This window comes from Ascochyta rabiei, chromosome 20 (assembly GCF_004011695.2).
Source record: "Ascochyta rabiei chromosome 20, complete sequence".
NCBI classification, from domain to species: domain Eukaryota; kingdom Fungi; phylum Ascomycota; class Dothideomycetes; order Pleosporales; family Didymellaceae; genus Ascochyta; species Ascochyta rabiei.
The window spans coordinates 709,091-736,777 of NC_082424.1; the positions used below are offsets into that span (position 1 = coordinate 709,091).

General features: G+C 56.3%; 14 protein-coding genes across 14 annotated transcripts, besides 3 other annotated features; 6 read left to right on the forward strand and 8 right to left on the reverse strand.

Annotated features, from left to right (window-relative positions):
- Window positions 1–150: 150 nt before the first annotated feature.
- EKO05_0010705 (uncharacterized protein) lies at window positions 151–543 on the forward strand (the record flags this gene model as incomplete). The annotated part of the gene is made up of 2 exons (XM_038943581.1): window positions 151–221; window positions 279–543. 2 exons carry the CDS (start codon window positions 151–153, stop codon window positions 541–543), a joined length of 336 nt encoding a protein of 111 aa, XP_038793648.1.
- A 953-nt stretch (window positions 544–1,496) lies between these two features.
- Window positions 1,497–2,906, reverse strand: EKO05_0010706 (uncharacterized protein; the record flags this gene model as incomplete). Its single annotated transcript, XM_038947293.2, has 1 exon — window positions 1,497–2,906. One exon carries the CDS (start codon window positions 2,904–2,906, stop codon window positions 1,497–1,499), a length of 1,410 nt encoding a protein of 469 aa, XP_038793650.2.
- Window positions 2,399–2,438: a tandem repeat.
- A 304-nt stretch (window positions 2,907–3,210) lies between the features above and the next one.
- Window positions 3,211–3,237: a tandem repeat.
- A 106-nt stretch (window positions 3,238–3,343) lies between these two features.
- On the reverse strand, window positions 3,344–4,000 carry EKO05_0010707 (uncharacterized protein; the record flags this gene model as incomplete). Its single annotated transcript, XM_038943655.2, has 1 exon — window positions 3,344–4,000. One exon carries the CDS (start codon window positions 3,998–4,000, stop codon window positions 3,344–3,346), a length of 657 nt encoding a protein of 218 aa, XP_038793651.2.
- Window positions 4,001–5,173: 1,173 nt separating this feature from the next.
- On the reverse strand, window positions 5,174–5,673 carry EKO05_0010708 (uncharacterized protein; the record flags this gene model as incomplete). Its single annotated transcript, XM_059637830.1, has 2 exons — window positions 5,174–5,407; window positions 5,449–5,673. The coding sequence occupies 2 exons, from the start codon at window positions 5,671–5,673 to the stop codon at window positions 5,174–5,176; spliced, it is 459 nt and encodes a 152-aa protein (XP_059493813.1).
- An 870-nt stretch (window positions 5,674–6,543) lies between these two features.
- Window positions 6,544–8,544, forward strand: EKO05_0010709 (uncharacterized protein; the record flags this gene model as incomplete). The annotated part of the gene is made up of 1 exon (XM_038947294.1): window positions 6,544–8,544. The coding sequence occupies one exon, from the start codon at window positions 6,544–6,546 to the stop codon at window positions 8,542–8,544; it is 2,001 nt and encodes a 666-aa protein (XP_038793653.1).
- A 233-nt stretch (window positions 8,545–8,777) lies between these two features.
- Window positions 8,778–10,622, reverse strand: EKO05_0010710 (5'-nucleotidase; the record flags this gene model as incomplete). The annotated part of the gene is made up of 3 exons (XM_038943575.2): window positions 8,778–10,130; window positions 10,175–10,446; window positions 10,490–10,622. 3 exons carry the CDS (start codon window positions 10,620–10,622, stop codon window positions 8,778–8,780), a joined length of 1,758 nt encoding a protein of 585 aa, XP_038793654.2.
- A 706-nt stretch (window positions 10,623–11,328) lies between these two features.
- Window positions 11,329–12,270, reverse strand: EKO05_0010711 (uncharacterized protein; the record flags this gene model as incomplete). Its single annotated transcript, XM_059637831.1, has 1 exon — window positions 11,329–12,270. The coding sequence occupies one exon, from the start codon at window positions 12,268–12,270 to the stop codon at window positions 11,329–11,331; it is 942 nt and encodes a 313-aa protein (XP_059493814.1).
- A 776-nt stretch (window positions 12,271–13,046) lies between these two features.
- Window positions 13,047–15,029, reverse strand: EKO05_0010712 (uncharacterized protein; the record flags this gene model as incomplete). The annotated part of the gene is made up of 1 exon (XM_038947295.1): window positions 13,047–15,029. One exon carries the CDS (start codon window positions 15,027–15,029, stop codon window positions 13,047–13,049), a length of 1,983 nt encoding a protein of 660 aa, XP_038793655.1.
- A 465-nt stretch (window positions 15,030–15,494) lies between these two features.
- EKO05_0010713 (uncharacterized protein) lies at window positions 15,495–17,110 on the forward strand (the record flags this gene model as incomplete). Its single annotated transcript, XM_038943652.1, has 3 exons — window positions 15,495–15,662; window positions 15,707–16,033; window positions 16,079–17,110. The coding sequence occupies 3 exons, from the start codon at window positions 15,495–15,497 to the stop codon at window positions 17,108–17,110; spliced, it is 1,527 nt and encodes a 508-aa protein (XP_038793656.1).
- Window positions 17,111–17,666: 556 nt separating this feature from the next.
- On the forward strand, window positions 17,667–18,907 carry EKO05_0010714 (Endo-polygalacturonase; the record flags this gene model as incomplete). The annotated part of the gene is made up of 3 exons (XM_038943620.2): window positions 17,667–18,344; window positions 18,391–18,605; window positions 18,652–18,907. 3 exons carry the CDS (start codon window positions 17,667–17,669, stop codon window positions 18,905–18,907), a joined length of 1,149 nt encoding a protein of 382 aa, XP_038793657.2.
- Window positions 18,908–19,614: 707 nt separating this feature from the next.
- On the forward strand, window positions 19,615–20,664 carry EKO05_0010715 (uncharacterized protein; the record flags this gene model as incomplete). The annotated part of the gene is made up of 3 exons (XM_059637832.1): window positions 19,615–19,670; window positions 19,720–20,536; window positions 20,584–20,664. 3 exons carry the CDS (start codon window positions 19,615–19,617, stop codon window positions 20,662–20,664), a joined length of 954 nt encoding a protein of 317 aa, XP_059493815.1.
- Window positions 20,665–20,729: 65 nt separating this feature from the next.
- Window positions 20,730–22,615, reverse strand: EKO05_0010716 (uncharacterized protein; the record flags this gene model as incomplete). The annotated part of the gene is made up of 3 exons (XM_038943476.1): window positions 20,730–21,066; window positions 21,117–21,363; window positions 21,409–22,615. The coding sequence occupies 3 exons, from the start codon at window positions 22,613–22,615 to the stop codon at window positions 20,730–20,732; spliced, it is 1,791 nt and encodes a 596-aa protein (XP_038793658.1).
- Window positions 22,616–23,214: 599 nt separating this feature from the next.
- Window positions 23,215–23,612, forward strand: EKO05_0010717 (uncharacterized protein; the record flags this gene model as incomplete). The annotated part of the gene is made up of 2 exons (XM_038943605.1): window positions 23,215–23,242; window positions 23,290–23,612. 2 exons carry the CDS (start codon window positions 23,215–23,217, stop codon window positions 23,610–23,612), a joined length of 351 nt encoding a protein of 116 aa, XP_038793659.1.
- Window positions 23,613–24,624: 1,012 nt separating this feature from the next.
- Window positions 24,625–25,491, reverse strand: EKO05_0010718 (Pectate lyase; the record flags this gene model as incomplete). Its single annotated transcript, XM_038943553.1, has 3 exons — window positions 24,625–24,822; window positions 24,870–25,144; window positions 25,194–25,491. The coding sequence occupies 3 exons, from the start codon at window positions 25,489–25,491 to the stop codon at window positions 24,625–24,627; spliced, it is 771 nt and encodes a 256-aa protein (XP_038793660.1).
- Window positions 25,492–25,901: 410 nt separating this feature from the next.
- Window positions 25,902–26,028: a dispersed repeat.
- Between the last annotated feature and the right edge of the window lie 1,659 nt (window positions 26,029–27,687).

Sequence of the window (27,687 nt, forward strand, 5' to 3'; positions counted from 1 at the left end):
AGCCTGTATCTTACTAGAACCCTCCAATAACGGTCTGGCAAACGTTTTACTGCCCCTCGTGATAAGCTGTTGGTTCCATTAATACCCTTCCACGAGCAACGTTGATCAGTCAAGAGATAGCGTTTATCAGTGTGTCCAGCTCACACAACGATGACGAAGAAGAGTCCGAAGAGAGTTCCAGGCTTAGCGAAGAAGAGTCTGAAGACGGACAAAGTTCAGATGTAGGTTCAATCTCATCAAAATGTTCTCCTTGAGCTAACTCCGCAGTCGCCTCCTAGGCCTACCTCAAAAGGTAATGCTGCAAGTGCCGTATCGACGTCAGTTTCAGGCCGTCAGACCATAGGTGCCGCAGCTAAAGCAGCCGCTTCAAGCAGTACTGCTCAGCCTATCCGAGCATCGACTTCACCTTTGCAAGCTGCCGGGATCTACATCGATGACGACGGCTACGTGGAGTACCTTGACCCGGGCGAGAAGGTCTTCCAGGAAGGTCTCGACCATGACGAGTACAGCCGATTGGGTATGCGTCTGCAAGACGATGGATAGCTACCGCTGGTGCTACTCGCATACGAGCACGAGATGGCGACCGACTCCAACTACATGCGCAATATATCAAGACACAAATGGATCCTGGCGGCCGACGAAGTACTGTCAACGGTGCCTCCAACGGTACTCGACGCTTTGTGTGCACGCAGCGGCAATCACACGCAGCTGTACGAAACAACAGCATCGGTGAAAGATGTGCTCGACCGGTATCAGAAACGGGGAGAGAATCAGGCAAGCATTTACGTCCGCGAGCTCACTGTCGGCCTTAAGTTCGAGCCACTGACTCTTGAGCTGGCCGAGGAGCTGGCGGAGCATACCAGACTGTAGGCATCCCATGCAGGAACGGCTGGGCACGATCACGCGCCGCAGGCGTACAAGATTGACCACTGGGACAAACACTCTGACTGGACCCTTGCCATGAGCCAACAAGGCGAGCGGCGGTATCTGCAAACAGGCAAGCGGGCAATCGACCCAGCACGGCGGCGGCGGTGGCACACATTCGCACGTGTCCTCGTCAGCATGGTCGCAGATTGCAAGCTCCGAGAAACACCTCCCCACCATGCGCTACATCGGCTGTGCGATCAACGCCAAGACCCGTCGACAGCAGCACGAGAGCTTCAAAACGAGTCCGCTGTGTACGTTCGTTCAGGCATTCCTCACGTGCAGGCTGCGTGCAAGGCCACAAATATCAGCAACTAGACAGAAAACCCACGAACAGAGGAAGAAGCTGCTGAGCATTTCATCACCGCCGCTAATTAATATCATTCATCACCGTCCATTACCATTAGCGCCACTCCATACACGTCAATAATGCTCTGGGTATCTCTATTCCATTCCAGCGGCCAGGCGTCAGCCAGTGCTATGCATGCCGCTGTGTGGGCGTGCTGCTTCCTCGAATCGACGTGGGGCTGCCTGACGGCCTAAATTCGACTGCTTGCATCCGACGTCGTGACTCAATCCCCGGCCACGGTCTCGGTGCACTCCCACATGCGGCGACACAGCTCCTGCGCCTCGGCGGCGGGCTCGGCCTCGGCGACCGCGCGCAGCTTCCGCAGGACGCCGGGCATCTGCTGCAGGCGCGCGATGCTGTCGGCGAGGGGGTTGCGGTAGCGCTGGACGACGCGGTACTCGATGGCGACCTGGTTGAACTGCTGCTGCAGGCGCGGGTCGAGGCGGCCCTCGGCAGCGCCGTAGGCGAGGCCGATGTTGTGGAACGAGGGCCCGCCGGAGCGCAGGACGGCGGGGACGGGGGCGTGGGGCTCGATGGCGGAGGCGGCGCGCTGGAGGAGCAGCTTGTTCTGGGTGCGGTTGTGGATGGGGGGGAACAGGTTGGGGGTGGTGGCGCCGGACTTGAGCGAGTGCGGGCGCGTGGGCGTGTCGTCGTCGTGGAAGTTGGACGTCGACTTGGAGCGGCGCGCGGCCATGTAGTGGCCGTCGTGCGGGGTGCCCGCGGAGCCGTCGCCGTCCATGAAGCGCGAGACGAGGTCGCGGCCGGGGGTGTCGACGAGGGTGCTGCCGACGCTGGTGCTGAGGTGGCCGCGGCCGGCGGACGCGACGGTCGCCGAGACGGACGAGGCCTGCGGGGCGGCGGTGTGCGAGGCGCTGCGCTGGAGCAGGCGCGACGTGATGAGGTCGGCGTCGGGCGGGCGCGAGTGGGCGGCGGGCGGCGGGGCGGGCAGCGAGTGGGGGGGCGATGTGTCTGCTGCATCTCCCGCGTTTGCCCGCGTGTTGCTCTCGGTGGTGTCGTCGACGGCCTTTTGCACTTCGGCGGCGACCGAGTTGGAGCGCGTGTTGGAGCGCGTCGTGTTGGGCGACTGCGACGCGCTCTCCTCCGTCCACCCGCCCTCGTCGTGCTCGTCCTGCGCGTCCTGCGCGTCCTGCGCGTCCTGCGCGTCGGTGCCCACGTCAAAGTGCACCAGCGGCCGCTGCTCGGGCGACGCCGGACGTGATCTGCTGCCGAGCTTCTTACTCGGCGCCAGGTCCTTGGACGACTTGCCGCCCTTGGCCTTGCCGACGAGGTGCCCGCTCGAGTGGTTCTTGCGCAGGTTGGCGTGGGCGGCGTGCGCTTGGGGGTTGTGCCGCATGATGGCGCCCGAGGACGCGTTGCGCTTGAAGCCGGGCCGCGGGCTGCTGGGCACCGAGAGCGACGTGCCTGACTGCGAGCGGCGGTGGTGGCGTCCCTCGTCGGTGGCCTGCGTCTGCGTCTGCGTCGTCTTTGCAAACTTGCCCAGGTTCTTGCCCGTCGACGCCGTCCGCTGCATGCGCCCTCCTGCGACATGGCGGTGCGTCACCTTGTGCGGCCGGTGGCCTTTTTCCGACGGGCTCTGTGAGATGTGCGACTGGCTCGACGACTGTCTGGTCATGGGCGCTGGCCGTTTGGGTCGTGAAGCCTCGTCGGCCATGTTGTCGACGAAGAACGATGAGTCGTTGGAACACGTCGAGGAATACGTCGAGGAATACTTCGAGGAATACTTCGAGGAATACTTCGAGGAATACGTCGAGGAATACGTCGAATACGTCGAGGAATAGCGTCGTCGAAATAAAAGTCAAAGAGCGGCGTCGCCATCCAGTTGCGTCTTGTCGTGGTCGTCGTGGCTCCAATTGCCAAAGGTGGTTAACATGGCGTCGTGAAGGCGGTGAGGCGTAGTCTGCTTTCAGCCCCGGTCAACGTCACCTCACCTCACCTCACCTCACGAAACACGGAACATACAAAAGAGGAAACATCTCAACGTCTGCTACCGTATCACAATATGCTGTAATCTACTCATAAGCCTCCACCCCTCGAATCACCCACAAGTCATTACAAGCCACCCAACCTCCTCCGCAGCTCCTTCACCCTGCCCCTCACCCCGCGGCACTTCATCGCCCGCTGCTGGCTGACCTGTCGCTGGGCCGGGCTCATGCCGTCGACGCAGCCAAACGAGGACGTGGTGAGTATCGAGGCAGTGCGTGAGCGGTACGACGGCGGCGGGCGTCCTGACGAGTAGGTGGGTGCTTCAGAGAGGTCGCCCATCGAGTCTTCGCGCGCAAGGGCCGTGAGCGAGTTCGTACGGCCAGGCTTCGACGTCAAGAGCTGTGGCTGTTCGTGGGGACTCAGCATCGACTTTGACTGCCTGCCAGACACCTTGGCGTGCATCTTCTTTGCGCGGCGGCAGAACGACTTCACCTGCTGGCTGGACGGCGTCAGAGGTCGCACGATTGGCACGGCGTACTGCACGTCTGTGCTTGTGATCGGGGGCACTGCAGACGCCGCTTTCCAGTACGGCAGCCCGCCCATCAGCGGCGTCTCCATGCTTGCGTCGAGCCATGCATTGACGTTCCTGATGACGCCAGGCTCTGGCCGTGGTGGGCGCGGTGGGGCGAGGCGTGGTGGTTCTATATTAGGTATCACGCCCTCACTCGATGCAGGTTTCCAGAGGTGATGCAGCCATTTCTTCGTGTCGTGGCTAGTCGGCATGTTGTACTGTATGTTGCGGTAAGTTGCTGGAGGATTTCGTCGCGAGAGCTGGTATTTTGACGTGGGCGAGTCGCAGCTTCTCCATTTACAACAGACGTCACTACAATGTTTACACCCATCGTCGTCTACAGTCTCACCCCAACGCCGGCACAACAGGTGAAGTGCGAACTTCTGGCTCTGGAGGTCGGAGGATACTGTGGCCAGTTTGGGTTCTGTTGGTGGGATACTGATGGTTCGGTAGTAAACGGGCTTCCTTCGCCGCTGCAAATCGAACCTGCTCTGCTGATATGGTGTATTGTCTCTTCGCCGGCTCTTCAACACCGATGGCAGGTTCTGGGGTTTTGAATACCTTGTCACCACCCTGGTAGTCTCATTCATTGTCCTTTCCTCTTCGTCCGCCTGCGTATCCCTCTGCCATTTGGCGTAACTGCGAACGAAAGTTCGTCTTCTACCAGGAACCTCGTCAGATGAGTAATCGTCCAGCTTGCGTTCTTTCAACGATCCGTGGGCCACTTGTACAGGATCAGCGAGAGGTGAGGTGGTCAAAGGAAGGGATCAACGGCCCTGCAGAAGAGGCGTAGAAGAGGCGTCCAAACTTTCCACCTCCACACCAAGCCTCTCCACTTGATTGCGTTGACGGCCTCGCATCGGAATCTCACCCACAGCTGGTATGCCTAGTTGTAGCCCATGCTGCAAATCGTGACCGACAGTGGACGGCGCTTCTGCAGCAATCCCGCGAGTCTGGGTCCTGCGCATCTTCAGAGCGGGACGTCCTGCCTCTTTTCGTGGTCTGCGCCGCTTTGAGGGTATCGCGTCAAAGCGCCGGGGTGAGTCTGTTTCGTGAGCTTGTCGCTGTTGGCGGGTCGTAGTGAATGGAGCGTACATTTGTGAAGTGACTGCCTTGGAGGCGTCAGTGAGAGCGGCGTGGGACGAAGACACTCCAAAGACAGGCGTGGAATACATCCACAAACGAAGACAGCTTTGGTCATACTGAATTGCCTTCTTTGTCGTCTGCACAAGGATGGCTAGAGTGAGCCTGGAAACATTGAATTACGCTTGTAGGATCTGCCCTCACAGTTCAGTCACATCAGGACATTCAAAATGGTTGCAATTCACGTGATGGTTTGAAATGACGTCTGTTTATTGCCGTCCACGCTACAATCAACCTCACATCTACGAGTCTGGAATGGCGGCGATGGCCTCAATCTCGATCAAGAAGTTGCCAGGGAGCTTTCCGACTTCCACCGCGGTACGGGCGGGCTTGGGCGAGGGCAGCATGGAGCCATAGACTTCGTTCATGGCGGTGTAGTCGCTCATGTTGGCGAGGAACACCGTGGTCTTCATGACGTAGTCCCACGACGTGCCGGCCTCCTCGAGCACCGCGCCAATGTTCTTGATGACTTGCGCCTGGTCTGTCAGCACGTTCGCGATATCTGGGCAACACCTACTGTCTGCGCTTCGATTCCGCCAGCAACAATACTCCCGTTGAAGCTGGGCACGGTCCCTGACGTGTAGACTATGCCCTTGGACGTCCATGCCCCGCTTGACAGGATGGGTCCTTGGGTGCCTAGGTAGGTAACTACGGGCTGCTCAGCGGTCTTGGGCACTGGCTTTGCACTGGCGATGCCGGCGACCATGAAGAGGGTGGTCAGGAGGGACGTGATGGCAACCATGTTGGAGACGGATTCAAAGCTTGAGTTGTGATTCAATTGCGGACGTTGACGCCGTTTTATAGCCCTCGTGACTTCAACTGGCCTGCCATGGCTTCCAAGAGCTGAGGCGATTTCATGGAGATACGGCGTCTCGTAACAGCTTCAAGGCCGTCGGCACGAGGAGTATGCCGTGGGCTGTCCTACGAATACTATGCCCAAACAGTAGACATGCTATCGCGACCCGTACACGGTAGAATGAGTTAGTGCGGGACGGACAGCGTAGAAGGTCGTTGAGTCTCGGCGCCAAGGCTGTGTGTACTTGCAGGGCGCCATTGACGCGGGAAGATACTACAGCGCGTGGCTTGACGTAAGATGGTCGGAACGTGGAGATAAGGGATGTGGGTTGCCTTATCGACACCGAAGACCCATTTTTAGCCTGCTGCAGCGTTCCGATTCGGTGGACTCTCGAGACGAAGGTGTACGAACGTACGCTTGATGTCTCGGTACGCGTGTCGTCTAATCTACTGTGGGGCTGTACAAATCTGCAGTGCTTCCACGTCTGTCGATGGTGATTCTCCAAGTGCTCAAATGCGGAGCGATTTATCCTATCTTCGTTATCATCGCTCCGTACATTGAAGCCACGGCTAGCCCATCTCCACGTCCTACGTGACATCGCTTGTCGCTACTGCGTCTGGTACTGATTCGTGAACACTCACCGAGTACCCATTCTCCATGCGTGCTGCTCTTATCGCGGCATCGTGCAATGACTATCCGCGCATTACGATGGCTGAACGGATCTGGTGTGTTGTGAGGTCCGCCGTCGACGATAGCAGGTATCAGAGAACTGTATATGTAGGACAGCCTCCTCGATGAGCACTCAGCATCACCAACATGAAGGGCCTCTTCACAGCTTCAGCAGCGTTGACTCTGGCCAGCGGCACTCTCGCCGGTCCAGTAGCTCCTCGCTCCTCCCTCTTCTTCAAGCCTCTGGCTGTCACTCCCGACTCGGTGCACAACGTCCACATTGGCTACGGCGATGATGCATTCGAGGGAGAGGTCCGAGTCGTGTACGGCGGCTGCGACATGGCACGCCTCGACGACAGGCACCAGGAGCTCGGCACTGCTCGAATAACCCGGTCGTCTCGGCCAGAGCGCTTTGTCTGGATTGTACCCGACAATGCCGTCCACGGGGGCTGCCTACATGCGTACTCTGGATCCGCGCTGGTTGGCCGCTCTGCTCCCGTCACTGTCAAGCAGCCGACGCGGAAGCGCGAGGAGATCTCGGATGTTGCAGACGTGACAGGGCCGTGGTTCGACGGCGTTGCGTACATGCAAGCGAAGCAAAACAAAGCCTCTTTTGTTGCCGTTGCAAAGAGCAAGAAAATCGCTATCCTTGGCGGCGGAATGGCGGGCCTGATGACCAGTCTCCTGTTGGATTCTGTTGGAATTCACGACTGGCACATCACCGAGTCTTCACAACGCATCGGCGGTCGCATTCGCACCAAGTACCTCGCCGGGAGCACGCCTGAGCAGTACCAGTACCAGGAGATGGGCCCGATGCGGTTTCCCGTGTCGACCAGGTACGCAGACACCAACGAGACCGTCGATATTGAAGACCACAAGATGGTGTTTCAGCTTGCCGACGTCTTGAACCAGATGAACGGCAACGACAGCGCGCTCGCCGTCAACTTCATCCCCTGGATCCAGAGCAGCCCCAACGTCCCAGCGAACTCCAACGGCTACCGCTTGCCCAATGGCCGGATCCCAAGTGCCGCTCAGCTCCGGGCCAACAGCTCTCTCGCTCTGCCAGCCGCAGTAGGCCCAGACCCGGCAGCCGAAGAGCACGCCGAGGAGGCGCTTGACGAGTTCAAGGGTATCACCCCAGAGGTGCTGCGCAACATCTCGACCAACATCTACCGGGCCCACAAGGCGGCGGTGGAGAAGGGGCTCTTCCATTGGTCCGAGTCGGCTTACCTTCGCTACGCCCTGAACATGAGCGCGAACGAGGTCGACTTGCTTGCAGGCACCGACAACAGCCCGATGTGGGAGTACGACACTGCATACTTCGGGGCCACGACCTGGCGCACCATCGACAAGGGTCTGGAGTCCCTCCCGCGAGCCTTCCTCCCACATGTGCAGGATCGTCTAACGCTCGGCCGCAAGGTCACCGGCTTGAAGTACAACAACGCCACCGGCAGCGTGTCTGTCCAGTGGCGGAACGACCCGTTTAAGATGGAGCCTGAGAGCGAGGAGTACGACTACGCGGTGGTCGGCGTGCCGTTCTCCAAGGTGCGGCTCTGGGAGCTGCCCAAGTACTCTTCGCTCCTGTCCCGTGCCATCTCTTCCATGAACTACCAGCAGTCCTGCAAGGTGTCGCTCCACTACAAGACGCGTTTCTGGGAGAAGCTGTCCCCGCCCATCATCGGTGGCTGCGGCTCGGTCGACATCCCGGGCATCGGCTCGGTCTGCTACCCTGCGTACAAGATCAACTCGACGGGACCTGGCGTCATCCTCGGGTCCTACGTCTCGGGCACTCCCGCTCGTTCTCTTGCCGCACTCAGCACTGCCGACCACGTGGCTTACGTGCAGCGCGCGATGGTCCAGGTCCACGGAGAGATTGCTGCAGAACAGTTCACCGGCGCGTACGACCGTCAGTGCTGGGAGGTCGACGAGCATCAGGCCGGTGCATGGGCGGAGCCTATCGTTGGACAGCAGGAGCTGTATCTCCCCGCGTACTACCAGACCGAGATGTCGACAATCTTTGTCGGCGAGCACACTTCCTACACGCACGCCTGGATCTTCAGTGCGCTCGACTCGGCAGTACGCGGCACGTCGCAGCTGCTGTTAGACATGGGGCTGGTGGATGAGGCCAAGCAGATTGTCGAGACATGAATGGGCAGGTGGATTCACATTTAGCCGATATGATGGAGTTGAATGAAGCAGTTTTGATGAAACGTAGTGGGCGATGGCGTGATGACACTAACCGTATTCATGAGATCACGTCCACGCAGCTGTCGATGACGAATTTCAAGAATCTGCAGGTCTTGCCTCTGTGAACGACCATCCAAAGGTGCGGTCATCGCTGCTGAAGTAGGCATACATTATTTACAGTTGGAGGGTGGTTATTATAAAATTAAATTCAGACCAATCGCGACAATGAAAGCGACAAAGTTAAACCCCAAACGCACAGCCGCACCAGTGGCTTCAGGGACAGCGCTTCCGGTGTTCGAGGTCGTTCCGTTTCCGGTGGTGTTGCGCTGGCGGTCGACAACCTCAATACGCTTGTCGAGCGCTATGTTGACAGGCGACTGGGCCAGGATGTACTGGGTGAGGACCTCGTCCTGGGTGTCGAGGCTGACGAAGTCGGTGGTGGGGGTAAAGAAGTTGTCGCCACCCCCGGCGATGAAGTCGAGAGTAACGACCTGGTAAGTGGTGTCGTTGTTCAGGGGCTGGCCGCCGACGGTAACAGTGACGAGCTTGGTGCCGTTGCTGTTCTTGGGATTGTACTCGACCTTGATGCCGGTGGAGACCTGGAAGAACGAGGTGACGTCTTTTCCGTTGGCCACATTCACACGAGTCACAATACCCTCCAGCACTTCCCACAGCTCCTTTCCGCCAATCTCGATCTGGACAATGGAGTTGCCGAACGGGAAGGAGGTGAGGACCTCGCCGCGGGTGATGTCGCCCTGGTCGATGGTTGCGCGGATACCGCCGGCGTTGATGATGGCAAAGTCGACGTCCTCGGTGTTGTTCCTGCGGTAGGCGAGCATGGCGTCGGCCATAAAGTCACCGAGCAGACATTCCTGGCGCTGGCACGTGGTTTGGTCGAGTTCGACCTCACTTGTTCCGAGGACCTCAGCAGCAAACTCCTCGAACGGGCCGCGCCATGACTCGATCTGGGCCTGGAGACCGGCGTCCTGCTCGGTGGTGTTGGTGACGTGGATGGGCGCGCCGTGGTAGGCCACAATCTTGCCCTGCGGATCGTACGTCACATCTATGTAGCCCACGTATTCACCCCAGCGGTACGCGGTGACGATAAAAACCTCATCGCCATCCGCGTTGTCGACGATGGTCGGGTACTTGCCCTCGGCGTCCTCCATGTCGCCAAGCAGCGTGTGGCTGTGGCCGCCCATGATCAGCTGCAGGCCCTTGGTAGCCTTGGCGAGCTCCTGGTCCTTGTCGTAGCCAATGTGGGTGATGGCGGCGATCCTGGTGATGTTGGTGGTAGCCTTGATCTCGTCAATGGCACCTTGCACAGCTTCGACAACGTCAGAAAAGATGGTGGTCTCGTCCGGGTTCGCGATGCTGGGGGTCTCGTCCGTGGTAACGCCAATCAGAGCCAGGCCGTACTCCTCAAAGATGTGGTACGGCTTGATCGATTTGTTGACCTTTTCGTTCTGCGAGTGGATGTTGGCAGAAATGATGGGAAACGTCAGATTCTCGAGAAACTGACCCAGCTCTTCATCACCGCCGTCGAACTGTTCTGGTCAGTGTGTGGAGTCAAAACAGCGAGCAGTCCTACCTCGTGGTTTCCCAGGGTCATGGCGGAGAAGTTCATCTGGTTGAGAGTCTCGGCAATCTTCTCGCCGCCGTAGAAGGAGTAGAACAGCGTGCCCTGGAACTCATCTCCGACGTTGAGCCAGAGGCTGTCGTTGTAGCTCGGCCGCTTCTCCTCGACGACAGTCTTGATGCGGGAATAACCACCATAGCAGCCTCGTTCCGGACGGGTGCAGTCGGTTCCCGAGGAAGAAAACTCGTCCAGATGGGCGTGAACATCGTTGACGTGGAAGAAGGCTGATGAGTCAGCATTGTAGAGAAATACGCGGGCTATACTAACAGATGTTGTAGTTTCCTTCGGCGTCGACATCACGCTTGGCAATGCGCCTGCTGTAGAGTGCGTCTTCCGCCTGTGCTTGACTGACCGCTGTCAAGGCCGAGAGCGCAATCACACTTGCTAATGGAAACTTCATCTCTCTGAACGATTTGCAGGTGTAGACACCGAAGATCTGTACTCCACGCCGTCTTATGTCGTCGAGGCTGCGGTGGAGACCTCCGCGGTGGAAGCCAAGGAATGTCTGGGCATGCGGCGTAGGCGCCTTGGCCGACCGTCGCACATTCCTCTTCCGGGAAGATGCGCTCTGTACCTGATAACAAGAGTCCAATCATACAGCACACGTGCGGTGGCGGCAGAAAACGAGGATGAACCTGGATGTCGGACATGACAACCTTGCCGTTACCCAGGCACGTGGGCTTGGTTGCTGGAATCCAATCGCACCACTTGAGTTTCTTGGACGTTGCGGAGGTGTATATATATAAGGGGTGTGCTCCGTTCCCCAGGTTTCGAGATAGGAGTGTCCGCTGTTCACATGCTACCTAGAGCTGGCCGGACACTGATTCCGTTCAAGCGCAGTACTGTTACTCGAAGTTTTGTGCTGAAGTCTTCCACACACCCCGCCCTGTCGACAGGGGCCTCAACTGATAAAAGAGTCATACACATCTCGCCAAACTTGAACGGCAGACCCAACTCGTCGCCCAGGCCCCCATAGCTTTGTTTAGAGTTACGTTGCAACATCGTTTACATTGTGTGAAACATCTCAACACGCCGGTACAAGACCAGAAAAGCAGTCAAAGGTTCGTGCGTTTAAGGTCGTACCGTCTATTCCCATCGACGTGGCTTCAGAAAATCTCCATCACGACATACCATCTTATTATGCTGCCGATCAAGAAGGCCCAGCTCCCGACCATTGCTGACACGGCAGAGGCAAGTTCGTCTCTACTGAACAGGAAAAAGCCAGCCATCATGAACCCGAAACCGCCGACAGTGTTCAGAAAGGCACCTTGCCAGTCCGCATCCCACACCTTCGGCTTGAACCACCTCTTCTGCTCCGATATGGCCAGCATAGCATTTGCGAGGAAGAACAACGCGCCATGGAGCACCTGCGGACCAAACACGATCGGGGCAAACAGGGGCGCCTCCTCGGGAATCAGCTCAGGGAAGTCGACTATCCCAGCAAACATGAAGATGACTCCACCGAACAGCACAATCAAGCCAGCCTGGAACGCGAGATTCGTCCTGGTGAGATCCGACAGCTTCACCCAGGTCGGTATCCACTGGAACTCCGGCGAGCCCAGCAACGCCGGCCTGTATGTGACCTTCTGGTCTTCCTTGTTGGTCTCCAGTGTGCCGCGGTCAGCATTCAGAGCGCCAAAGGTATCGAAAACGCCAGCTGCAAAGAAGAAAACGGAGCCGATCAGCACGGTAGTAGGGATTGCAACAGTCTCGTTCGTCTTGAATTGTAGCTGGCGGTCGAGTTGAGGTAAAAGATCGAAGAAAGCGTTGATCACAAGGTCCAGGCTCCCGGCCGCAAACACAACAGCCACAAGCCAGATGGGGTCGCGGTAGGGGAAAATCGTGTACATCTTCTTGACGCGGGTGCCGAATGACTCGCCGTCGTCAAAGTTCATGTACGAGGGTTCTGCGTCGTATACATAGCTCTTTGCGCGTTCATTGTCGCACTTTTCGCGATGCTCGAGGTGGTTGATGGCCGTGAAGTTTTCGAGTTTCTCGCTTATTGCAGGCCGTGATTCGAGGTCGGCGATGGGATTCATGACTGGCATGGTTCGTGGCGGCATCGTGCTCATCCTAGTGGCCCGCACATAGGACGCACGGATACTCGCCGAGGCATTCATGTCGTGAGTCGTGGAAGAGAAGAAGAACGATGGAGTTGGCGCAAAGGTAAGCAGTTGACAACCTTGAGCCAGCAAGGCGGCGTAAGCAATGGAATCGACCTGCCTGCCTTGCGACAACACACGCCTATACATATACCCAATACAAATCATCATGTACCAAGCGTGTCAGATCCATAGCTGTGGGTCCCGTGACTGAAGATGTTTGACCTACGGGCTTCGTCATCGCAGCGGCCAATGTGGTGCTCTGTCTGGAAGCCAAGCTCACACAAGCTTTTCACACGTCGTGCTTTGACCATAACCAAGTTCCGAGAGGAGACGGCCAGATCTGCACAGCCGCAGCTGGTGTTTCACGGATGCGAGTTTCCTGCAAAGGTGTGGCGTCGGAGGATGCTGATCTTCATGCGCCGTAGCGTCCGTGGGGTTATCGGAGACGTTTTCACTCTGATGACGAATGCCAGGCGGTCTGACGATGGCCACATGTTGAGTTGTGTGTTGAGAGTCGACGTCGACAACAGTTGGCGTGGTTGGTTGAGAGGCTCTCGGAGTCCGGGAGCCATCGTGCGGGCCGATGAGTGAAACACCGCCAAACCCTGGTACAATGTTTTTCGCCCCTTGACGATAAGCATTATCGTTTTTGGCAAGATTACATTCTGATGCATGTGACAACCCAACTTCAAAGCGATCGTTGACTGCAGTTGCAAACGCTAGCCAATACTCAACCCAAGTCCTAGACCCTCCAAACGGTCTGCTAGACCACCTAGAATCTGCCCCGTCCGCTCACTGGCTTGGTCCTGGAGTACAGCCTCGGGTCTCTCCGTCCCCCCAACGCAGCTCCAGCTCGAGGCTCTGTTCGCGTCGCCGATGCCCAGGTATTTCAACTTGCCGGGAAAGGCACAGAGATTCCTAGTGACCAGCTCACCTCTTGCGGTCGTCGTCTCTGCTTCCATCGTTTCAGGCGCTTCGCCGTTCTCGACCCAGTCGACGAGTGTCGCAAGAGAGTTGGGAATGGCTCCGGGGCCACCTCCGCAGTGGTCGACGCCGGGTGCCAAGAAGAGCCGATAAAACTGGTCTACAGCATGTGCGCCCCCCATGACGCCCTCCACCCTCTTTCGGTACTCGACTGTGTTCTGATACGGAATGCCCGCGTCGTCTGTACCATGCCACGTGAGCAGCTTAGTCCCTGAAGCCTTCAGGAGCGACAAGTCAGGGTCTGCAGTGTTGAGAAGGCCGCCGAGCTCGTAGTTTGCCTGCGCCCAGTGTCCAAAGTACGAGGTGGTGTCGAGGTGATCCAACCGAGCTGCAGGGTCTCTGAGGAGTATGTTCTTCATCCAGCTGTCGCATATACCGAGTGGGCTTTGGGATCGTGCGCCATCTTCTGCAATGCTAATGTTCGCCAGAGCTTCGAAATGACTGCCGGGATTCAGCCCGTAGAAGATGGGCCCCCACGGTGCCTGTTTTGGGCCTTTGAGAACGTGGTCGACTACCGTGGCCATGTCCACCGTGATACCGACGTGCTTTCCGTCGCACTGAATCCCGTGGCCGATGATTTCAAACGGGTCAAAGTCGCACGACGCGGGATCGTCGATTATGCCGTCGCGCACGCCGTCGAGCATGTCGCATTTCTCGATCGCCTGCATCCTGAAGTACTCAAATTCGCAGTTGGACAAGAATGTCTGCTGTTGGTTCATCACCAGTTGAGGCCAGAACTCGCCAGTAACGAGGTTGACAAAGTTGAGCGCAGGAGCCGCTGCAAGGATGCCGTCCAGAAGATGTGGGTACTTGTGTGCGATCATGTAGCCTTGCCTTCCTCCCGTCGAGCATCCGTTCCAGTACGAGTGGTGTGGTGCTTTTCCATAGTACAGCTGCGTGATGGCCTTGCCAATGCCGATCTGGTCCACGGCACTCCGCGACGCAAAGTTGTGCAGCAGGTTCCAGTCGAGCGAGCCATCTTTGCTGTCCTTCAATGCCCATCTGACGTCTGCGGCTCGAGATAAGTTCTCACTGCCAGAACCCCCGTCCGTGGACACAGCAGCCCAGCCATCCAACACGGCTCGCCCGAGGTGGGCGCCAAACATGCCAGTCTCGAAGCCTCCGCCTCCTGTTGCCTGGAACCGGCCATTCCAGTCGTCGTGAGTCAACGGAAGCCATGCTTCAACCAGGACTTTGTCGTTAGTCCCTTGGTGTGTGACATGCACCTTGACCTGGCAAAAACTCAACCCACTCAAGGCTGGCTGCAAAGGAGTGCCTCTGATGCTTGTAAAGTCATGTTGTGGTGTTGCTGTGACGGAGAGGATGTCGATGCCTGACCCTGCCACTTGATTCTCGAGTCCTTTTATGAATGTGGATGAGGCACACTGCGGTGGTGAAAGTTCAGGATTCGACTTTTCCTCTGCAGTTGCCAGTGCCGTGACCGCCGACCAGAGAGACAGTTTGAGCAAAGATCGCATGATGGTGAAGTTGATGCGGAAACCGCAGTCGTACGAATCGTCGGTGGGGAGCGTACATAGCCGAGTCTTGGCACACGCACGGCTTGTACACTCGGTAGACCGACTCTCATCTCCAGGGCTTCCGATGCATGACAGCGTCGGATGGCTGAGTCTCGAATTGAAGTAGACAGGCCGATTGAGTGCGGCAAAGATCTCGGGTTCAAGATCTCGAGGTCGGAAGAGTCGCTTGCTCAGCCTCATTTTCGGTGCCCGAGGACACATCCACGACTTTCGAATCCGAGCATTCCAAACGAGCAGGCCTCTCAGCGGTTGTCAAAGGAGTATGCTAAAGACTTGACGATGCGATGGATTTGGTGATGATGTCGCCTTCGCGAGTAACCTTGTAGCATGATCGTCAGGCCCTGTGGTGTGCGGCAGCGTTTTTCAGCACTCAGCCTTGCACTGGCTGCTTACCGCCCTAACTTTAGATACCGGCGTCCTCACCACCGAATAGGAACATGCTCCCGAGTCTTTTCCTGGAGACAGCCGCCCCTCGGGTTACGTCGTGTAAATACTAAGACGGGTTGTAAACGACAATTGTGTCTGTAGTTACCGCAATTCCGTGCACGCCTCCTCAAGAACCTCGCCGCATCTCCCTTTGAGCTACCTACTGCGATGCACCTCCTCAGGATCTGAATACTCCTAACCTAAACCTCCTTCGTAGTCATGAAGCCAAACACATCAACATCCCTCCACGATCGGTCGCAAGCCATTACGGTGACCACCTACGCTCTTACTGGAGCCTTTGTGCTCTTCTTCATTTCACGCCAGATCATGAAAGCTGTCGTTTTCCGCAAGGTTGCGCTTGACGATCTTTTCATATCTCTCGCGACAGTAAGCAAGAACTGCATCTACTGGGCTACAGCTAACATGAGCAGCTGCTTGGGATCGGTTTGGCAGTCACCACGCTGGTTCTCTCTTCCAGGGGCTTCGGAGTTCTCGGTATTCTCACTGTCGAACGAGCCAACACCATCATGAAAGGCTGCTATGCATCAGAGCTCCTTTACATCTCGGCGTTGTGCTTCTCGAAGCTCTCGATTCTCGTCCTGTTCTACAACGTCGTCGTGTTACGTACTCGTCGCATTTTTGTCATGGGGTTTGGCGTTTGCATCTTCGCTTGGAGCGTGGCATCGATCATAGCTGCGGCGTTCCAGTGCGCGCTTCCACGGCCTTGGGAGATGATGACGTTGCGCTGCTTCAACACAGTCAGTACAACCCCCTTTACTCTTCCAATCTGACTAACGTTGCAGCGAGTATTCTGGGTCGTGTACTGCGCTGTTGACATGTCCACGGAGGTCTTCATAATCATGCTTTCTGTCGATCTCGTCGCCCACCTCAGAGTCCGTATGTCGAGGAAATTCGCGGTGGTTGCTTGCTTCACGCCACGCCTGCTTGTCGTCGCGGCTGCACTTGTCCGCGCCGTCTTTCTCTACCAGGTGACACCGCACGGGAACCCAGAGTACGATCTCTGGATCTCTACCATCTGTACCCACGCGCACGTCTGCGCCAGCATCTGCACTGCATGCATCCCGTACATGGTCCCGTTCTTCAAGAGCCTGCAAGGCAACATCTGGCGGTCCTATTCGACGAAGAGCTGGACTGCGAGATCCAGATCGAATCGCCTGTCTGGACCGCCACGGAACGTTCTAAGGAAACACGAGGCGAATATCCGATTCGAGTCGCCCAAGTCTTTTACGAGCCTGGTCAGAGTGTCGATAGTATCGCCGCGGATTCCCAGCCCCACACCCATTAGCCCTTTCATGCCACCGCCTATTCCGACGCTACGACCAAATGCACGAGGTTTGAGTGTCTCAGGGACGTTGCACGACAGCGAGTCTGATGAGGTGTTTGATATGGTCAGCTTGCACACTGCAATGTCTTTTGCTCCATCACCTATTGAGGCCCCAGTCGAAGCGCGCCTGTCGAGTGCTGTCGTTATGGAGTCTTTTGAATACCTAGCTCTGTTGGGTAGCCCGGGTACATCGAGTTCGAGCTCATGCTACTCCAGCCGCGCTTCGACACCGACAAGAACAGAGCCACACCCGCGCTTTTCACTGTTCCCCCAACATGCACATCCACAAGCAGTCTCGCCGTCCTCCGCGCAGAACTTGGCAACCTCCGACAGAGCAGTCCACTTAGCGCGTCAGGCCCTGCCAAACCCGGCGACACCGCATTCCTTGGACGACTTTGCACATCCTGCGCGCTCAGCGAGTTCAAGATCCCTTCCAAAGTTCAGCACGACACCGCGCTTGCATGCACCACCTCCGACTGCTGGAAAATGATCTGTCTGACACGCACTGTCGCATTCGGTGGCGTTTCTGCTCGAGTAATGGATGCCAGTAGAGACGTTGACCACGTCTTTTCATCACACTTTTCTCGTCAGCAATATACCGCTTCGGAGTACGCAGTCCCGTCCGGAGCTTGAATCAGGTAGTCGTGACGGTTCCCTAGATCCGTCCACACTTGTGTTCTCGGTGTTAAGGTTGCATGGGCCGGGAACTGATGATTGGTGGGATTGCATGTCCACACTACTATCGACCGCGATGCTGCCGCTTGTTTCGTTCACTCGTATATTCGCAGACCAGAGTCATGAGGACGACCGTGACCATTTTCGCAACGCTCCTCGAACTGCGCAGGGTTCAGTAATTGGAGGACGTTGGTGCACCGTCTCATTTACAACATGGAAGAATTGCCCCCAGATAGATTGCAACGACGCGTCTGGGAAAACATAGGCGATTGAGACTGCTCGCTCTCCGCAGATATAAAGGTCAATCCAAGTCAAGCATCCCAGCCAAGCAGCCAAGTCTCTTACTGCCAATAAGCTTTCTATCCTCCATCATGCATCTCTTATCTGTCGTTGCGTTGACCGCATCCCTCGCCGCGCCAGCTCTTGCAGCACCAGCGCCGGCTATTACCCCTGCTCCCGAGGCCGCTGTGGTCAAGCGAGCCACCAGCTGTACCTTTTCTGGCTCGGCCGGTGCTGCTTCCGCGAGTCAGTCGCAGGCAGCATGCGCCACGATTGTTCTGAACAACGTTGCCGTCCCCTCTGGCACGACGCTGGATCTCTCCAAGCTTGCTGACGACACCACTGTCATCTTCGAAGGCACAACCACCTGGGGCTACAAGGAGTGGGCTGGGCCTCTACTCTCCATCGCCGGCAACAAGATCACCGTCAAGGGCGCCACGGGTGCAGTGCTCGACGCGGATGGCGCACGTTGGTGGGACGGAAAGGGTGGCAACGGCGGAAAGACAAAGCCAAAGTTTTTCGCCGCCCACAACCTCAAGACTTCGAGCATCACCAATCTGAGCATCAAGAACACACCCGTCCAGGCTGTGAGCATTGCCGGCTGCGATGGGCTGACAATCACCGACATGACCATCGACGACTCTGCTGGCGACACGGGCAGCCTTGGCCACAACACCGACGGTTTCGACATTGGAACGAGCTCCAACGTAACCGTAAATAACGCCAAGGTTTATAACCAAGATGACTGCGTTGCCGTCAACTCGGGAACTGTAAGTAAAGGCTTGTACTTCTGCGACCACACTGACCCTCCACCAGGACATCACTTTCCAGAACGGGCTCTGCTCTGGCGGACACGGCTTGTCCATTGGATCCGTCGGCGGTCGCTCAAATAACGTTGTCGACACTGTCACCTTCTATAACAACGTCATCCAGAACTCGGTCAACGGCCTCCGCGTCAAGGCCTCCGTCGGCGACACTGGTACCATCAACAAGGTGACCTACAACAAGATCACCCTCAAGAACATCTCCAAGTAAGCGACGCGTCTCGATGAGTCTTTCACATGACTAACGACCCAGGTACGGCGCCCTCATCGAGCAGAACTACGATGGCGGTGACTTGAAGGGTACGGCTGGCACTGGCATTCCTATCACCAACCTGGTCGTCGAGAACATCACCGGTACTGGCGCCGTTTCGAGCTCCGGCTACGATGTTGTCGTCACCTGTGGTAGCAGCACGTCTTGCACTGGCTGGACTTGGTCGAACGTCGCCATCACTGGTGGTAAGACCTACGGCAGCTGCACCAACGTCCCCAGCGTTACCAAGTGCTCGTAGGTGTTGTCGATCATTGGAAGGTACGCAGGATGACGTAGCGGATTGACTCTGCTCTCTGTCATGGATAGTCATTCAGTGTTCACTTCGAGTTTGCAGCGACCGAAGTGCCTGAGGACTTGTGGTGACGTGTTCGAAGGATTAATGTTTGTGGTTTTCAATGCGGTTTTTGAGGTGTTCTTCTAGCGGCAGTAGAATCTGTAGGTGTGGTCCGAATAAAGTGGCTGACGAACCGGTATTTGCAAGAACGAAGGCACCGAATCTCAGTGAAAGTCATCTGCACGTGACGGCCCCACTTCCCTGACAGGCTGCTCTCACCTCACCGCCGATTCAATCCACTGACTGCGTCTTTTCTCTACAGCATCAACACGCAATGGCTGCAGCGCCAGAGGATGAGTGCGATCGGCTTCGGTCAGAGCTGCTACAGTGCGTCGCCTCTGATACAGGCCTCGTGAACTGCTGACTGCAACAGGGCTCGCATCGCAATGTCAGCTCACTACGCAGCTCTCAGAATATGACCTGATTGGTTGATCTCCGCCGCTTGCACCGCTTTTGGCTAGCACTCGGAACGCTGTGAGCACCTGAGTAAGCTCAGCACCCAGATGGATTGTCAAAGATGGATTGTCAAAGATGGATTGTCAAAGATGGATTGTCAAGGTGCGCATTTGCGTGAATCTATCTCGAGTCTTACCACCTTTCATTCTGTAACCATGCCCCAAAAATCCTGCTTAGAGCTGCAACAGCTACTGCGCAGTCGTGCGTTTGAGTAAGGCCAAGCAGGCACGGAGTATACCAAAGAACTAACACAGGAGCAGAGCACTCACAATCGAACGAGCACGAAGATCTCGCGTCCATGCGCTGCAGCAGAAACTCAACGCTCTTGAACATGACTTGGCCATTGAAGCAGCCGAAACCCGACTCAATCTGGAGCAATACGCAAAGTCAGAATGCCGCACGCTGACCGACATGTTCATGCTCAAGCTTCCCCGAGAACTGCGAGATATGGTCTACCGTCATTTGAGTACCAAATTCGAGGAACGCATTGACAGCGACTACTTCCGCTCCACCATGGATCCCGTGACAAAGTGCTACTCGCACGACGAAGCGCGCTGGAAGACGACACGTTTTCCGGACCACTTCTGGAACACCGACTATGTGGATCCTGAATTCGTGCGGGAGCTGAGCATCAACTACTACCGCACATCGAGCTTCGTGTTCGGCGACGGGCAAGGCCTGATATCCAAGTTCCTCAACACTGACCAACTGGGTCTTGGGTTCCCGCCGAAAGAACTGGTGTCGAACCTCGAAGTGCGGCTCAGTGCGATAACGCATGATCGCGGCTCATTCCGCGCGTACATCTTCGGTATGCCGAAACCGCCGGAGAGACTGCAGGCAGCGCTCGAGGGATTGATGGAGTTGAAGTCTGGGTCGAACGTCTGTGTCCAATTCTCGACCGAGGCCAAATGCGAGACGGAAAGAAGAGAGCTGTTTGCTGGGGCGCTGCCTGTGCTGTTTCCAAGGATGCAGGTAGCCATGTTGGCAGGGTACCAGCTCAAATTCGTGCTAGATCGAAAGTATGCGTTTCGGCTGGAGGGCGACATTCTGGAGGGCCTAGAGGAACGGTTGTGGGATGTGGGTGTGTTCCAATTCTCGCTGGAAACGGCCGCTGATGATCGCAGATGCCCGATTACTACAACACGGACGGCTCATCTTTCCGTGCAGCATCGAACGCGAGTCCGTTCAGCCCTTACACAGACTGAGTGGAGTCGGAATGAATTTGGACGTTTTGAACATGGAGAATCGCTGAATTCGTAACATCATCAATCTAGTGAACCTGAGCACCACCGAGGCTTTTGCGAAGACCCCGCATGCCGCCCATTGAAACAAGAAGTCCAAGAAGAGCAAGTCCGACACAGCAGAAGAGACCCGTTTGGTACTGCTTCGCTTTGGTGTGCCCCTTTTTGATATCGACGGCGTCCACAACAGCAGCGGCAAGCGCGAGACTGACGCCCGATCCGATCTGGAATGCTGTGTTGACGAGCCCACCGCACAGAGACTTCACGTTGGTGGGAACAGACTCAAGCATGATGTTGGTGATACAGATGTAGCAGATGCTAACACCCACGACGACCATGACCGAGGTAGGCAGGATGTATCGCCAGCTACGAGACTGTCAGCAGGGTGTACGCTTGCCGTGTTGGCTGTGACTTACAAGCTGGGGTCTTCTGCTGGCATCAAACTCGCAGGGATAGGAGAAATCAGAGTCGTCACCATGCCGAGCGACATGAGATAGCGAATGTCCATATACTTCATCCACTTGGCAAGAACCATGTTCGTCGCGAAGCCTGCGGCGCCCATTGGCAGGAAGCGCAGTGCAGTGGCGCCTGCTGACAGCTTCGCGACCTCCTGGGCCTGCAATACGACGTAGTAGATCACGGTCTGATAAGCCCCATACACCACTGGTATTGTTAGCACTGCTCGGAGAAGCGCGACTCATGACCTACCAAACCCCGTGATCCACAACGGTGCAAAGTTCTTGATTTTCCAGAGTGACATTGGCATGATCGGATTCCGCACCTTCTTCTCCACGTACGTAAAGACTCCGAGCATAGCGACCGAGATGACCAGCAGAGCAATGATGAAGGCTTTGTTCCAGCCGTACTCGCCTCCGCTGGACAAGACGAAGGAGAGCAAAATCAAGCCTGAGGTGGAAAGACCTGCTCCGAGGAAGTCGAGACTTGGTTTGGCGCTGCCTTCGCGGCGGTCCTTGGGAAGATAGAAGCAGCCGACAAGTCCTAGCGGGGTTGTGACTGCGACGGCGATGCGGAAGATGTACCGCCAGCCCAGCGCTTCAGTCACGAAGCCGCCAAACAGGAGACCCGCACAAAAGCCGATGGCGCCACTTGCACCGAAAAAGGTCAGCGCCACTACTCGCTCACTGGCGACAAAGTGGGAGCTGATGATCCCAATGGCCGAGGGCACTGTCATGGCCGCGCCTATCCCCTGGAGCGCGCGGAAGATGGCAATCTGGATGAAGGAGGTAGCGAAGCCGTTTGCCAGTGTCCAGATGGAAAGCCAAAACATGCCAGCGCTGAAGATTAGCCTTCTCCCGTATCTGTCGGACAGCACCCCAGAAAACAGCAAAAACCCTCCAAAGGTAAGCGTGTATGCGGACAGAAGCCACTGAAGGTCGCCAGACGAGACGTTGAACTCTGCCTGCACTTCTGGAAGGGACAGGTTGACAGCGGTCATGAAGACGTTATCCATGAGCTGCGCGCCGCATGTAATGACCAAGATCAGGACGCCGCGCCACGTGTGGATGGAGCCTATGTCGGGGTACGCTTCTTCGGGAAACATCAACGGGCGCATCTGGGAAGATTTCGGAGTCGCCCATCCTGGGGTCGCTTGGCCTGACGGGCTCATCCAGCCTGCGGGCGTTGCTGTGCCTGGCGTGGTCCATCCTGGAGTCGACGCGCCGGCTGGTGTTTGCGCGCCTGCTGGTGTGATTGCAATTGAGCTTGTTGGGGGCAACTCGGAGAAGCCAACTCGCTTGCCCTGCCCCGCGAGGTCTGGAAAGTATGAAGACCGTGCTGAGATGCTGGCCGCTTTCGGTGTGGATAGTGGGGTCTGGTCTACCTGACCAGTCGCAACAAAGGAACGTCGCCGCTCGCCAGTTGTTTGGCTAAGCTCAAGGGCAGTCTGGGTAGACATCTTGAGAGTTGGCAGTATCGAGAGGTCAAGGTAGAATTTGCGGTTTGCTTGGTCTTTGTACGACTTCTTCAAGACAGCTCAAGCGGGAAGTTGGGCCGTCACGTCATGTTGGATCCGAAAAAGTGGATCTCTCCAGATAAGAATCTGGCAAACGTGGCAGCAAGCGGAGAAAATTGCCTGGACTAGGCGGTCTATCTTCCAAGCGTAGTATCGTGAACAGATTTTACACCCTCTTCTGTGGTGTTGAGGCGTCAGGATTTTCGCCGGTCCACCACCGTGTTGTGAGAAGTGGCAACGGTGCGCCCACGTGGCGAGCGCTGCATAGCCGGTGGTTGGCGAGACCGACGCAGGATTTGTAGAGGCGTCAAACGTTTGCACAGCTTGAGGCGGATGAGTCGTCATGATCAGTTTGCCATCCGCTGCAGGGCTCCCGCATCTACAACTCGAGAGCTAAGCCCGAATCAACGTAGATGCCTCGCTTAACCATACCCCTGTCTGTGCAAATTCCGAAACACTACGAACTCATCGTGCGCACGCTCACGTGAATTGCGTAGACATCTCGAGCATCTAGCCACGAGACCCTATTGCGACGCCCTGCCATGACTGAGCCATCGAGTTCCACTACCGGTACCAGGCCCTTCAACAACGCCAACATCACCTACTAACAAACGCAGCAGAGCCATCGTCTTCCGGCAAGGCTACCGAGGCCTGCGCACAGTGCAACAAGACGGATGTGCCTCTGAAAGCATGCAACAAGTGCCACACCACAATGTACTGTGGCAAGGATTGTCAGAAAGCACACTTCAAGACGCATAAAAAGGTGTGCGCATCTCTCGCACAGGAGTATGTCAAGAACAACGAGCCCAAGATGGCTAGCAGATCGGCACCGAAGTCGGGCGACAGGTCTGCTGGGCTGCAGAAGTGGCAGGTATGCGACGTTCTGCGGTTAAATCTGGTCATCGGCGCAGACGCTGACGGAGAGCAGTTCGACACCTGAGCATCGAGCACCGGCTGAACAGCTTAAATGCAACAGGAGGCAGTTGTTGTACGGGTTCAATTTCCGCTCCGCCATCCGCTGTGCGCTGCTGAGGTCTGGATGTGATGGCGGAAGCACACAGCCGCATTTCCGGAAGAACGGCAAGCTGCGACGGAAATCTTGCCCACGGCAGAGACGGCAGGAGGTTATCGCAACGTCGCTCGCGTCTACTCAGCTGGATCAGTGCTTGTATGACGGGAGTAGTAGAACAAATGAAGTTCTTGAAGTCCCTGAAACTCAGAATGTTAACGAACTGATCATCCCTACTGACTGATGCATTGGACAAGCCCCGAGTACGAAAGGTAAGAAGAACAGCCGCTTACGGAGCCATGATGAGCTGCATCCTGTTGACTGGGTGACCAGAGTTCTTCCATTTACTTCTGTATCAGCATTCGCTTAGATGTTGGCGATTTCCACTCCGCTCCGCTCGATGTGGACGTTGTGGCGGAGGCTCGTGAGCTACTTCGGAAGAGCGGCAAGGCATTGCATCTGCGGCTCCTACGGCAAGAGTTTGTTTCGACGTCGTTCTAACGCACTCCCTAGCGTCGATTTTCGAAGGTGCGCTGACCTCATTTCGAACATCACATGTGCCACCAGGCAAGGCAGATCTTTTTGGGTAATCGCGGTTAGGAGATTAGAAATGCAGAGGGTGTTGCTTACAGTGGAGCATCAGTCAGACAAAGCGGCACGTAGAGCACTTTAGCAATGTCGTGCACGTAAACTTCAAACTCAGATGTAGGTACAGGAGGTGAAGCTCCAGGCATGCATTCATCACCAAAAATCATATGCGAGCAACCATGTGGGAACAGTGTGTATTACATGAGTTCAAAGAGTGTAACAAGAATCCGCTTTCAAAGCTTCCAATGTATCGAATGCATCAAATCGTGCCAAATTGCATCTAAGCGTCTGTGATCCCATTGCGCGTTGCCGAGTGGCGTGTCGAGCGACCTGCCAAGCGAGCAGGAGTAACTGTCTAGCAAGCCTTGATGGCCGAGGCAGTGTACTTGCAGTTGTTGGAGGGGCCCTTGGAGACGGACTTGGGCTCGTTGCCGGGGGTGGTGCCCTTGAACTCCTCGCAGATGGCCTTGACGGAGGTGGCGCAGGTGCCGGTGATGGAGGCGGTGCCGCCGAAGTTGGGGTTGATACCGGCGAGGAGCTTACCGCTGTAGGACTGGGAGGCTGTTAGTGCTGCTTGTGTGTCTTGGTTGCTGAGCTTACCTTGACGTTCTTGATGACGACGCTGCGAGAGACAGAGTTCTTGCAGTTGCCGCAAGCACGGTAGAGCTTGCCGAAGTCGGAAACCTGGAAGCCGTCGATGGTGACGGTTCCCTTGCCGTTGTGCTGGACAACCTTGTCGGCGGCAGACTGGGCACCGCCACCGCTGACCAAGGCGTTACCGTCACCCTTCAGGGTGAGAGCGTCCTCGCAGACATCGACCCACCAGACGTTCTGGATGGTGCAGGCGCCCTTGCAGTGGACACCCTCGATCTGGTCTGCGAAATGTCAGTTTGTGGCGTGGGCCTTGGACGTGGTGATGCTTACCCTTGCCGATGATGGCGTTCTTGAGAGTACCGCCGTTCTCGATGATGAAGACGGCGTCAGCGTCGCCACCCTCAGCCTGACCAGTGCAGGAAACACCACGGCCGTAGGTCTTGAGGCCACCGTCGAAGGTGCCGGAGATTTTCTTGGCCGCCTTGTAGGTAACGGAGCCCTTGGAGGCGGGGATGGAGATGGTGGCACGCTTGCTCATGGCGAAGGCATCAGCAGGGGCGGAAGCGGCAGGGCCGGCGGCAATGGGGGCGGCGAAGGCGGCAATGGCGGCAATGATGGTGAACTTCATGTTGATGGTTGTTCGGTGGTACTTTGAAAGCCGAAAGTAAAACTTGTTAGGAAGTATGTAGAAAGAATGGAAGAAGTGAGTGTGTAAAGAGAGTGGATTGCTTCAAGCAAATGAAAGACTGTAGTAAGAGAAGGAACTGCTCTTCTGTCGAGGCGTCCATCGTGGTCTTTATACCTGGCGTTGTCCATCTCCTTTCGAAGCTGTGTAGGATTTTACGGGCGGTAGACTAGAGCCCAATGCAGAATGATGTCCCGGCGCTACAGGCCATTGCTGAAACCTTGAGACGCCCGTATTCGGGGTACAGACAGCGAATACGCGAGCGGTGACATGGCCCGCTGTCTCTCAGTCGAAGCTTGGCCGGGACGCTTGTCCTGGGTCATTTCCAAGACTCGTAGTAATTGCGGGTGTCCTCTCTTTGTCATCTACAATAGCAACAGCAACAGCATCTGTGCGCGCTCGTTATTAACATCGATAGGCACTCTGCACAAGACCCACCGCACGAGCTATGGGACTCTCCTTTCGCAGGAGAGCATAGTAAAGATAGCAGCATGAGCACCGCAGGAAAGGCTGTCGTTTCATAAGGCTGTCAGCGTGGAATTATCCTCCAATAGAAACCGATGCGGGAAAATCTTGCTGCGCTGCACCGATCCGCCAGGCATGTCAAGTCATCTTGGCATGTTTCGCAAAAAGCTTGGCCTGGTGTTGCAACGGCTCAGTTCTCACGCCAGCTTAATACCTAGAGAGGCTGGGGTTATTCCGCGACATTGGATGCGCAGATTGAAAATGTGGGGTGTGGTGAGGTCACAGGCCTGCAAATTCTCCGAGCTCTTGCGGTATATATTCCTGATCCACTGTGTACCGCTGCGTACCGTAGGTCTAGAAGAGGAGGATCACCCAAGTCGAGAACAAAGCACGATCCATGACAGGGAGAAGACCGGGGTCGGAGAATACCCTAGATCTCGGCCTCAAGAGCTTCTACCTACAGTAGAGTTGTGCCAGAGGCGTAAAAACACGGTGCAAGAGGCGTGAAAACACGGTGCCGTCATGTGCGAATTACCAAGGTCAGTCCTGTCGGCTGTGTTTCGTTTCAGAATGCATGCTGGTGGTGTGGTGTTGCAGGGCGTGCAACGATAAGCTTCGACGCCTCGTGGAGGGTGGAGAAAGTAAAATTTCCAGATGCGAGTGCAAAGCTTGGCGGTGCTTGGCAGCAGCATGCGAGTCATTCCAGCCCTGCCCTTTCATCTTACTGACGGCCTGCGAGGACGTCGACTTCCCGTGTCACTGAGAACCGGGTGTTCGCCCTGGTGATTGCGAGAACTGCCCCGAGAGCCGATATAGCAGAGAGGAGTATGTTGTCGAACAAAGCTGGAAGGCGTCAGACAACCTTGCCCATTGCTGCAGGCGAACGGCTCTACCGTACAGTGATGGGAATGCAGTTCGGCGCAGAATAAACAAGATAGGAAGCAGGTATGCGCCACCGTCTTTCCGTTCCACCATTGGCTGACAGGAGCCTCGAACGTGTCACCCTGATAGCGTGCGCCGTCCCGAATTTGGCACAGCATCGTGCTATCATCGACGACATCTGCTCTCCTATCACTCCGTTTCAACCTGCTGTCTTTGGCTTAATCGATACCATTGAAGAAGTCCAGACTTTCCAACGATAGGCATCTGCCGCTATCTTCTGGAAGGTCAATCGAGCATCGATGATGTGAACTGCTCCCATGCCCAAAACACAGTAGCAGCACGAGTCACCCATCATCGACGTACACCGACCCAGACGAATCACGGATCGAGAAAGAGACACGGCATTGCATTGTCTTGGGCATGCTCGGAGACTCGGCTAGATGACATGACAGTCCAGTCTATTCCTCGAGACATGGTTGTTCGCGTCATCGAATGCCAAAACAAGGGCAAGAAACAAGCCCGCTCCCTACTTGTCCGCACAGTATCGAAGCCAGCGTTCAACTGCTTGAAGATGACATGAACATCCGTGGCAATGTTGCTGGGTTGATCAGAAGTGGAGGTGATGTATAGTTGCCTCGCAGCCCACTCTTCGAGTTGCGTCCATCGTGTTCCCACGGCCTCGAAGATGACGCTTCACCTGCCATCGAGGTACTCAGCAACACATGTTAAATAAACCATATCATCTTGCGGCCTCAACGATGCACACGCTCTTCCCGTGCTGATGTTCACACA